Source organism: Berghia stephanieae, chromosome 1 (assembly GCF_034508935.2).
Source record: "Berghia stephanieae isolate SIO BIC M18660-M18661 chromosome 1, UCSD_Bste_1.3, whole genome shotgun sequence".
NCBI lineage: Eukaryota > Metazoa > Mollusca > Gastropoda > Nudibranchia > Aeolidiidae > Berghia > Berghia stephanieae.
This window is the reverse complement of record NC_088360.1, coordinates 13464024-13475185: the sequence shown is the minus strand read 5'-3', so window position 1 is coordinate 13475185 and position 11162 is coordinate 13464024. Positions and strand designations below refer to the sequence as shown.

Below are 11162 nucleotides of genomic sequence, written 5' to 3'. Positions count from 1 at the left end.
TATTATTATTATTATTATTATTATTATTATTATTATGATATCTGCGGCTATGTGGTCTTGTGGTATGACACTCGCTTTCGGATCGGAAGGTCCTGGGTTCGAGCCTAGCTCGGCGCATAGTTGAGTCCTTGGAATATACTCTTTACTCACATTCTCTCACCGTACTCAGGTGTAAAATGAGTACCTGGCCGTCAACAGCTTTGTCTCTGTCGGAATATTTGTAATATCGCCTAACAGGCGTCATGTCTTGTTCTACATGTCACGTGCTGCTGTTGGTCAGGGACCCTTTGTAAAGCGCTCTGAGCACATTTAGTGGATATTGCGCTATATGAAAGCTCTAACTCTAGTTAGTTAGTTATTATTATTATTACTATTATTATTATTATTATTATTATTATTATTATTATTATTATTATTATTATTATTATTATTGTTATTATTATTATTATCATGATTATTATTATTATTATTATTATTATTATTATTATTATTATTATTATTATTATTATTATTATTATCATTATTATTGTCATCATCATCTCCATCATTTTTATCTCATTGGATAAACGTACAAATACCAATATCATCGTAAAATCATCAACATCCCCGTCTTTATTAGAGAATATATTAATTATGTCGTCATCACTGTCATTGCCATAGAAGCTGAGTAAAAATCGTCAAACACACCACCAATACCACAACGAACCATTACCACCACTATCGTCATCTGTATCAGTATCATTATCATCACCATCGTCATCATCATCATCATCATCATCATCATCACCATCATCAAAACCAACAACAAAAACATCAACATCATAATAATCATCTTTATCACCATCATCATCATCATCATCATCATTATCATCATCATCATAACGATCACAACAGTTTTACCATGACCAACTTGACCATAGTTAAATTCACCACCATCAATATTTTTTAATCATCATCTGATCGCTTTATCATTAAATTTAACAACCTCTTTCCCAAGCCCAGTGATAGTTTACAATTTAAATACGTAACACAAATACACATGACGGTGACTACTTGACAGAATCAAGTCAGTCAGCTCAAAAAATAATACGTGAACAATATTCGTCTATCTATAACAAAATACAAGCCCATCAACCGACTGACACCTGGGGTAAAAACAATCACTCTCACCATTCATTCGCCAAACTAAAACAACAGATGAGTCAGTCAGGTTCATCAAGTGTACGTCACCATTGTTCAGAAGAGGCAAATCTTTTGCCCAATTACCATTCACTAAAGGAGAGAAAAGAAATTAAAAAAATAAGTATAGTTATGAACTATTCTGAGGGGGGGGGGGGGGGGGGGGGGGTAGGAGGAGGAGAGGCGAGATGGCTGAGTCGTTAAGGCTTTGCACTGTGACCCGGAAAGTCAGGTTTGAGTCCCGCTTTAAGCTCTTTTGGTTTTTGGGAGCGTTTTTTGTTGTTTTTTTTTTCTCCCTTGGAATAGATTATTAACTCCCGGTTTACTCAATTCGTACAACATGATGATTTCCAATGACATCAGCCTTTTTTTTTTTGATGGATTATCTATATTGCTGCATGAAATGCCTGGGTGACTGAATAGAATATCCATTTCATGTGCAAGTTGCCTATCATGCGTCCTTTTTCTGTTAGAAATATTGTATAATCCATCACTGCCAATAGAAGAACCCATTTAAAGCGGGATTGAGAGGGACTGTGTGAATTACTTCGCCCAAGGACTCAACGCCCAGAGTTTGAAGTCAAAATTTCATAGTCGTCCTAATTTTTCGAACTAGCATGAAGGTATGTAAACCTATTCTTTAAACCGCCATATATGCTCTGATTCAAAACAGGGTTGGTATATCCGGGTTTTATTGTTTTGTAAATTATTGCGTCTGTTGTTGAGTTCTGCGCAATACAGAAAGTAGGCTCTATGCAGTTGAAATGAGACGCCATGAAACTCAAAAAGAGAACCAATGAGAAAAACTTAAGACGAACATCAAGACTGATAAGAGGAAATAGAGAATTGTAAAAATTTAATGGTGATTCTGAATTTCTATCAGGTCGGGATGAACCAAAAAATAAAATGTGAATGTCAAGATAAAATGATTGGAAAAACAAAATTTTCGCTTTTTATAACCAAAGAAATTACAATCATTCTCCCCACTAAAACATCCAAAGTAAGCCTTTGCTTGATCTGTTGCTTTAAAGTCAAATTCTGAAAATAGACTATTAATTATTAACTTTCAACAGTACGTCTAGGTTTGTGTGTGTGTATGTGTGTGTGTGTGTGTGAGTGTTTGTGTTTGTGTATGTGTGTGTGTGTGTGTGTGTGTGTGTGTGTTGGTTAAGACTGTATTAGTGACAGAACTGTTCATCATTTTTCTATCCGGATAAAATTAATATTTTTCTAATTTGAAAATGCACGGAACGGGAATTTATATATGTATTATGGAGTTATGGGTAGCACTGTCAGGCTATAACAATGAGGTGGAAAGGTACAAGGGCGGGCTGATATATAAATACCGTTTTGTTATAACCTTTTCGTTTTTCAACAGCACATGCAAACATAATACATGAAAAGAAAGCTTAAAATCACAGCTACGTATCGTACCTACAATTTATTTTTCCACACAATCGCCATCACGATTAACACAGAGCAGCCAACGTTAAACTGGTTGGCGCATGTCGTCAGCAAAGAATCACGTTGATTTTGCTCGGCACCATCGACGAAAATCGGCCACTACCTCCAAATTACTGTTTTAACTGTTTCTTTTCAAATTCTTTTTGAACTGGGGGAACCAGAAATAGTCTGATGGGGCAAGATCCGAACTATATGCAGGGCGCTCCAGGGTCGGAAGTTCGAACCGAATGATCTGACTTGGGTTGATCTGTCTACTAGTGTGTTGTCGCGCATTGGCGTGCTGCAATATCGAATCTGTACCACCCCGAAACCGTGCGAGTCTATTTTTGAGGGCTCGTAGAGTTAAAACATTGTTCAGAGTTCACTTTTTGCCCTTGTTTAAGAAATTCCGTGTGAACTATGCCTTTCATGTCCCAGACAATGGTAAACAATACCTTTCTCGCAGAGACAATGACTTTGAATTTCCTTGGGCTTGACTTGGAGAAGGTTTATGCCTGTACTCCATTGACTGCACTGTGGTTTCCGGGTCGAAGTGATGAACCCAGAGACTTTTCTGTAACCCAAGAGAGATGTCACGATACGGTTTACTCGTTCTATTGAAATCCCAACATCATCAGTGATATATTTTTGTGTTGCCCTTCGATTCCCCCTAATCAACTGCTTTTTATTACACGTATCGGATGCAGAAAGTGGCCGACCTGGCCGCTTGCGATCAAACACTTTTATCTCTGTTAGGACATCTCCTTTGATAATTCTAACCAACTTTTGAACTGCGTCATCAGTAGTATTGCCTTCATTCATCGATTGATGTGTGCTGCGCAGCATTCTTCTACTGTTAGAAATTAACTAACAGAGCGCCGTTTGACGAGAAGTTCATTATGTGTCGCCAACCGCGTTTTCTTGGTAAGGTTGCGACGTCACTCACTTATTATGATCACAAATGACATCACATGAATTAGTTGTTGCGCATGAGTTAAGGGGCATTGAGAGTGTATGGGTGTGGAGTTTCATGATTGTACCTAAAATATGTTTTGATTTATGGGCAAACAGTATTTATATATCAACCCGCCCTCGTATTTTGAAATTATAAAATAGTGGCGTGAAATGAATACGTATAAGTAGTATTCTTTTCTATCAGGGAGTGCCAGAAAGGAACATAATCAAACAACAGACATATTTTGGGACCGAATAAACATTCCATGTAATTGTATCATTCGCTTTGAGAAAAGAAAAGTCACTTTAAATTCTAAACTGGCATTTGGTATTTATAAGATAGACTAACTGCTTGAATGTTGCAGATATAAATACTATCTGATAGTTTAACTGAATTTCACAAAGAGAAAGGTGCCAGTCTGGTTTTCTCATCTTAAATTTACTTAATATTCATACATCATAAAATAGTGATAAAAATGACAAAATACCAATGGCATATATGTTACAGAAGAGCATTGTGTCCTTCCTTGAACATAATCATATTTATGTTAAAATTGAAAAAAAAAATGGAAAAAAAGCATTTCGTCCGTTAACTCTTTATCTACTGCTTTGGTAAAAACAAATTGCAATAAATAAATGAGTATATGAATAAACGAAATCTAACCTACCAAACAATGATACCAGTATCAAAATAAAACTTTTCATCACGTTGTTGAAATAGATAGCCGCATAAATAACTACAATGAACAATAATATCACTTTTCACAGACATATCATATTGCATCCAATAAGAGTTATCTTAGTTGCCACACAGACGCGAAAGAATAAATAAATAAAGAGTTGTTCATCAAAAAATATACTATATTATTAATAATTAGAAGTTCCATGAGTATGTGTACACTTGAGATCCGAGGGTATATCGCGTCATTGTCAATGGTCTCCTTCCGCTGTACGTCTCAGTGTTAAAAGGTAACAACCAACCAACTGTATACTGTTACATCTATTCATTTCATAATTCGGGCAACTTGTAATTGGATTCAGTAGTCTGATGTCACGCGCCTGGCAACGGCGGCCATCTTGGTTCTAAACAAAGAAAATCTTTACTTTTTATTCTTCATGCTGGCGAGAACTTTTCATTCCCATTTCATATGCCTTGTGATCCGAATGTGTAAAAGTCAAAACATGATCAAATTGATGGGGTTTTTTTTCCTCTGGATACGCTTTTAAGCTCGCCGGAGAAATATTTCATACGGCGTCCGCCATTGTTCCGATAGTTTAGAGCCAGTGTTACTAAGTTACCATACGTCATTAGGAAGGAAGTGACGGTACGACTATTGAATCCTATTATGTCATGCAATGACTACCATGTTATTTTTCTACACAAACCGATATTGCAAATGTTATTTGATAAAGTACACGTTGGATATAGTTGTCGAGTAATCGTTATCTCAATAAACTGTTGATATTTTTTAAATAAAATTTTACGGGGTTTGATCATCTATGGCGTGTAAATAACAATTAAGAGAAAAACAGCGTCACATTAGAGGATGATTTCAAAAATGTGTTTTGTAGACTTGAATTCACACAAAAAATACTTGGATGATCAAGAGACATGTGTGTAATAAGGCTTGCTTACTGCACGAAAGGTACTGTCTCCAAATTTGAAGAAAGAAAAATTCTTCCCCACGGCATTGTCTGATGCCGTCACCTTGGCATTTCATGATTAATTGATTATATATATATATAATATATATATGTTGTTACATATATATATATGTAATTCATCAACTAACAACCTTTAATTTATTTAAAGGAACATCAACGACAAGTTTTCCACGTGTTTTATATAAAGTGAACAAAAAAGTGAGCAGAGATTACAATTTATAGCTAGCTACAGATCAAAAATTATATGAACATGTTACATTTTAACAATTGTACAATATAAATGTACATTCTGAAGTAAAATGAATATTTTAAAAAATTATGTAGATAGAGATTTTATATTTTTGTAAAATATGTTTTAAAAAATCCAATTTTCTCCACTTACACAATTCGACGCAAGTTTTGACCGACATTCTCTAGTTTATCTCTAAAATATATCGACAACCAGTGCTTATTGCATCGCTTTCTTGATATTTTTTAGAAGTTTGATTAACGATCCGTGCATATATGTTGTAAACTTTACAAGAGTTGACATATGGTTGGTCTCTAGTCATAACAATAGAGCTACATTTTTCTCTTGTATCCATAGAGAAATATTGTTGGAATAATTAATATTAGCTTAATAATCTCCACAACCCGACGGATTATGCAATAGAAATATAATGTGACAAGGTTTATGCAAAGGTAACACAGGCTGTTACTACATTACAACAATGTAAATAATAGTTGTACAGCTAACCATAAATAAAAGTCCAGAACAGGACACAATACTCCAAAAGAAATTTTTAAATTGAAACAAAATACAAAAAAAAAAAAAAACAACATAACAAACAAACAAACAGCATTTATCCTCGAAAAAAAAAATGCGTGTGATTTAAGACGTTTTGTTTTAAGTTCCAAAACGGCTGTATTAATTATATTTTGTCAAGTTTGTCTTCCGCCCAACCCCGTCTCAACTACCATATATATATAAGGAGCGGTTCACAACCAGAGTTGTGCTTTATATATGAATAATTTCAACACTGTAAAATGGTTATACAGGTTCAGACCCCACTATACCTCTGTTTTGTCGACTACAAAAAAAGCTTTTGATAGAGTACGCCACGAAGAAATACTAAAACAACTGCACTCCATTGGCGCTGATGAGAAAGACCTCAGACTCATGCAAACATTATACTACACCCAGCAGGCATCTATCAAAATCGGAAACTCTACAGGAAATTCCATTCCTATTAAGAAAGGAGTCCGTCAAGGGTGTGTTGCCTCACCAGATCTGTTTAATCTATACCAAGAAACAATCATGAGGGGCATAAATAATATGGAGGGAATAAAAGTAGGAGGTCACAACATAAATAATATAAGATACGCAGACGATACGGTACTCATTGCAACATCAGAAATCCAACTTCAAAAGATTGTTGACAAAGTGGTAGTAGATAGTGAAGCCAAGGGAATGGAAGTGAATATCACCAAAACAGAATGCATGGTAATACAGAAAAACCCCGAAAACAACAACACCTGCAATATAACGATTCACGGCGAGCAGCTTACCAACGTAGAAAGTTTTAAATACCTAGGTTCAATAGTGACAACAGATGGAAGATGTAACCGAGACATACGAGCAAGAATAACTCAAGCCAAACAGGCCTTCATGGACCTGGGAAACATTTTGAAAAACAAACAGATGTCGTTCGGGATTAGATTCCGAGTCTTGAAGTGCTACGTGTGGCCAATCTTGTTCTACGGATGCGAAAGCTGGACTACAAATGCAGAAACACAAAAGAACATTGAAGCTTTTGAAATGTGGTGCTTGAGAAGGATGCAGAGAATATCGTATACCGCACACAAAACGAACGAAGAAGTGCTAAAACAAACATACCAACAAAGGAAACTAATGCCCTTAATAGTGGATCGACAACTATCCTTTTTCGGACACATAGTAAGGAAAGATAAGAATGAATACCTGGCAAGTTGTGGAAAAATACCTGGTAAACGCGCCCGGGGGAGACAAAGAAAAACACTCATAGACCAACTGAAGGGCTTCACCAACCTAACAATCCAAGAGCTGTTTGAAAAAGCAAGAGACAGGGAGGAATGGAGAGAGATAATTCATGCAGTATCCAAAGCCTGGACCAGGCATGGAACCTAGAAGAAGAAAATGGTTAAAATTGTCACTGTAAATTGAAAGTTGAAGAGATTACAAAACAAATAAATAAATTAATTTTACATTATTTAGAGGTAAAAAAAAAAGCAAAAATAATTATATAACTAGACGGCAGAAAAGATTTTCGGTGTCTCTGTTTTAGTTTAAATAGAGAAAGAGCGACCTGACAAAATAACTGATGGTCTTGGTGGATGATGCTGGTCATTTAAAATTTTAGTTATTTTACTTATACAAAATTTCTCATATAAAAAGTCCATATTGTCAACATCATTTATATCGCATTTAATGGATTTTTAATACTTGAATTTATTTTGTTCGTTTCCACTGCTAAGTCATTGCCTCTCCAAGTTGTTATACAAAATGACAAGACACTTTCAATTACTGCTTTATAAAATAATGTGCAGAGGGTTTTATCTATTCTAAACTGAAAAAAATTTTTTTTTTTAGATAAGTACTGCACATTTTATGTTTAACTATTTTCAAGTGTTCATCCTACTTGAACCTGTCATCAATCGTTACACTAAAGTATTTGTAGTGAGGAACTCGCTGGACGAATTGGGCCTTTAATTTTAACGGTTCTATTGGTTCGTTCATTCTCTTAAATTCAATCACTAGCTCATTTGTCTTGCTTATGTTAAGCTCTGGGTGGTGGGCATCACACCAAGACTCAAATCTATAATTTATGGCCAATGAGCCACTTCGTTGCCATTTGTTATAAGGCCTTGAAGAGCGGTGTTATCTGCAAACTTTATTAAAGGTGCACAAAGGTTTTGTGTATATCGTGAATAATACAGGGGACAATACACAACAATGAGTTGTCATCGATTCATACCTAATGTTAATCATATATTAGCTGTCATAATGAAATGTTATTGCTCATCACTTTCCTACAGATATAAGTGGGAATTCCTATACATATACTTAAATTTAAGGAAATCCTTAAGGACAGAGGGCGAATCGTGCAAGTCCCATTTGAATGATAGTTTACGCGTTTACAAGTACCTCATTGACTTTTTCTCATGATCAGTCACTGATTATTTGTGTGTGTGTGTGTGTGTGTGTGTGTGTGTGTGTGTGTGTTTGCATATGTTTTAGTACGTGTCTTTTTTGTAACATGTAATACATGTATATATTGATAATTATTTATCGATAAGGCAATCGACCCTTATCTATGGATTAGCCAATTATCACAAAATTGTACATTGCATACACAAACGAATGGAAAATGTCTGAATTTGATCTATCTATTAAACAGCGCTATGGTTTTATTTATAGAAAATCGAGTGGCGTCAAATCATTCATTCTATACATCTCTATGCGCCTCACACTGCCAAATATGTTGGCGGCTATTTTATTTGCCACATTTTCGTCATTAATTAACCTTGTAGGAGTGGTGGAATCAAATTGTATAGATCAAAATACAATCCGATAAAAATCATTACTTTTAATTTCCTTAATTTAAAAATATTATAGTGTTTGGCATCATCATTGCCTTTTTCACTCTGGGTCAGGGTAAAAGCCGTAGACAGATTCCATCCCATTCTATCTTGAGCCAACTTTTTAAATCTCGTTCCGTGTCTTATCACTTCTCTGTATATCAGTTTCTTTAACTCTTCTCCGTGTTCCCAGTGCCCTTCCCATTGATCTTCTGCCCTGAGTGACCCTCAGACTTTCCTTGTTATAGTGGAGTCATTCTTTCTAATGGTGTGTTTGGCATCATAATTTGCGGTTTTGTGGTCTTACGGCACAACACTTGCCTTCTGACCCTTGTTCGAGTCTCGCTGTAGGTGGTGAAAAGTTGAGATTTTGAAAAGTCTCTCCCCGTATCCATGTGTAAATGACTACTGGCCGGTAAAAGTGTTGTCTCTGTTAAATTGAAAAAATCTTTAACCAACGGACATAATATTTAAACAGTGTTTGTACGAACTACTACTACTAGCATGTTGAGTATTATAAATGTTTCTTTAAGAACAAGTTCAGTCCCAGGTACCTATTCTAAAGGTTGCTTTAGTAAAAACATCCTAAATTAATCCATTGAAATTGACCCCAAAGCAATGAAAAATAAGAATAAGAAGTCTTTCAGTTAGCCGATGGAGAAAACCATAGCACAGAAAATTGTCCGATGAAGCAGAAACTGAAGTCAAAACAAAAGACTAGTTTCAATTAGACCGCGATATCATTGTGATGGGCCGCATGCTCACAATAGTTGCAAATTTAAGAACAGTGCCACAAAACATTCATAAGATGATACCAACGAGCAACATTCTGAGCTATATTCCATGCATTCAAATCCATCACCAATCTACAAAGATCTCATTATCAATGGCTCACTTTTAAAATTCCAAAGTTTAAATTTCTTCAAAGTGAAGTAACTTTCATTTCTTGACCTTTATCTGCTCGAGGAAAAAGCGCACCAACTCCTTGCATCACAAAGGAGCTGAGATAATTTCTCGGTCTTGTCAATTTCTACGGGAAAATCATTCCAAGCGTCACACCTGTTAGCCCCATTGTATCAATTACTTGGAGTAAAAAGAAGCAGGAATTTGCTTTTACTAAAGTGAAGAGCATTTTAAAGTCAGATAACATGTTAGTCCATTTTAAGCAAGAAAGAGAAATTGTGTTAACATTTGATGTTTCTCTAACTAGGGTAGGTGCTTTCTCACTCAAGTAGATGATTATACTTAATGAGCGTCCGGTAGCATAAGCTAGTCGTGCTCTCAATGTGGCAGAGCACAAATGTTCACAAATTGATCGTGAAGGATTCGTCATCGTATTTGCAGTGAAGAGGTGTCAAAAATACATCATAGGGCCGCCCTCATATCTCTACTTGGAGTTGGATTGTTTGGAGAAGGAAAAGGTACACCAGAACATGCTTCAGACAGGGTTCAACGTTGGGCAATCATTCTGTCACCCTACTCGCATACACGTGTACACAGTCCTGGTCGAGAAAACTCTGCCGATGCATTAAGACGTCTTCCACTGCCTTACACTTCAGATGAGACTGATGCTGATAGAGATATACCGGATGAGGTAAATTGCGGTTGGAACTTCGTACCGGAGGAGGTGAATGTTTTGTTTAATTTCTTCTACAGACAGCAAGAGAAACTTTTAAAAATCCGATATTCAGAAAAGTTTATCTGTGCTTGATTTCTGGTTGGCCGACAAAACCAAATGAATATTTAAGATCATTTGTTGTTCGCAAAAATTAACTTGGCATTGAGAAGGGTTGTAATTTGTGGGCACTGGAGTAGTATCTAGTTCCATCTTCATTACATTACAAATAAATGTTTAGAATGTACTTCATGATGACACTCAAGTTGGAGTTTTTTTACTTTTACTTGAGCTTTTATATAGCGCAATATCCACTAAATGTGCTCAAAGCGCTTTACAAGGGGTCCCGGACCAACAGCAACACATAACATGTAGGACGAGACATGACGCCTGTCAGGCGATATTACAAATTTTTGGGACAGAGACAACGCTGTTAACGGCCAGGTACTCATTTTACACCTGAGTACGGTGAGAGAATGTGAGTAAAGAGCCTTCTCCAAAGACTCAATTATGCGCCGAGCGAGGCTCGAACCCAGGACCTTCCGATCCGAAAGCGAGTGTCATACCACAAGACTACATAGCCGCACAAGAAAGCGCAGGCTCGATCTTGGATTTGGTGACCCCAGATCGATGCTGACATTAAGAACAGTGTTAGGTGCTGCTACGCATAGCAAAAGCATAGAAAACCACTAGCGAAAGCCCATCTAAT

The 11162-nt window shown here is 36.2% G+C and overlaps 1 protein-coding gene across 3 annotated transcripts in view; it reads right to left on the bottom strand.

Moving 5' to 3' along the window:
* The window catches only part of LOC144963340 (uncharacterized), a 14671-nt gene extending 10126 nt beyond the window's left edge, over window positions 1-4545 (bottom strand). Inside the window, exons 1-2 of one of the 3 annotated variants that reach the window (XM_078897304.1) lie at window positions 4476-4545; window positions 1171-1272 (exon numbers count right to left, since the gene is read on the bottom strand). In XM_078897304.1, the coding sequence (XP_078753430.1) occupies window positions 1171-1216 (46 nt within the window). In that variant the 5' untranslated portion in view covers window positions 1217-1272; window positions 4476-4545. Of the gene's footprint in view, window positions 1-1170; window positions 1273-4244 lie in introns of all 3 variants that reach the window. The other 2 variants (XM_078897297.1, XM_078897289.1) reach the window with 2 other exon arrangements.
* Between the last annotated feature and the right edge of the window lie 6617 nt (window positions 4546-11162).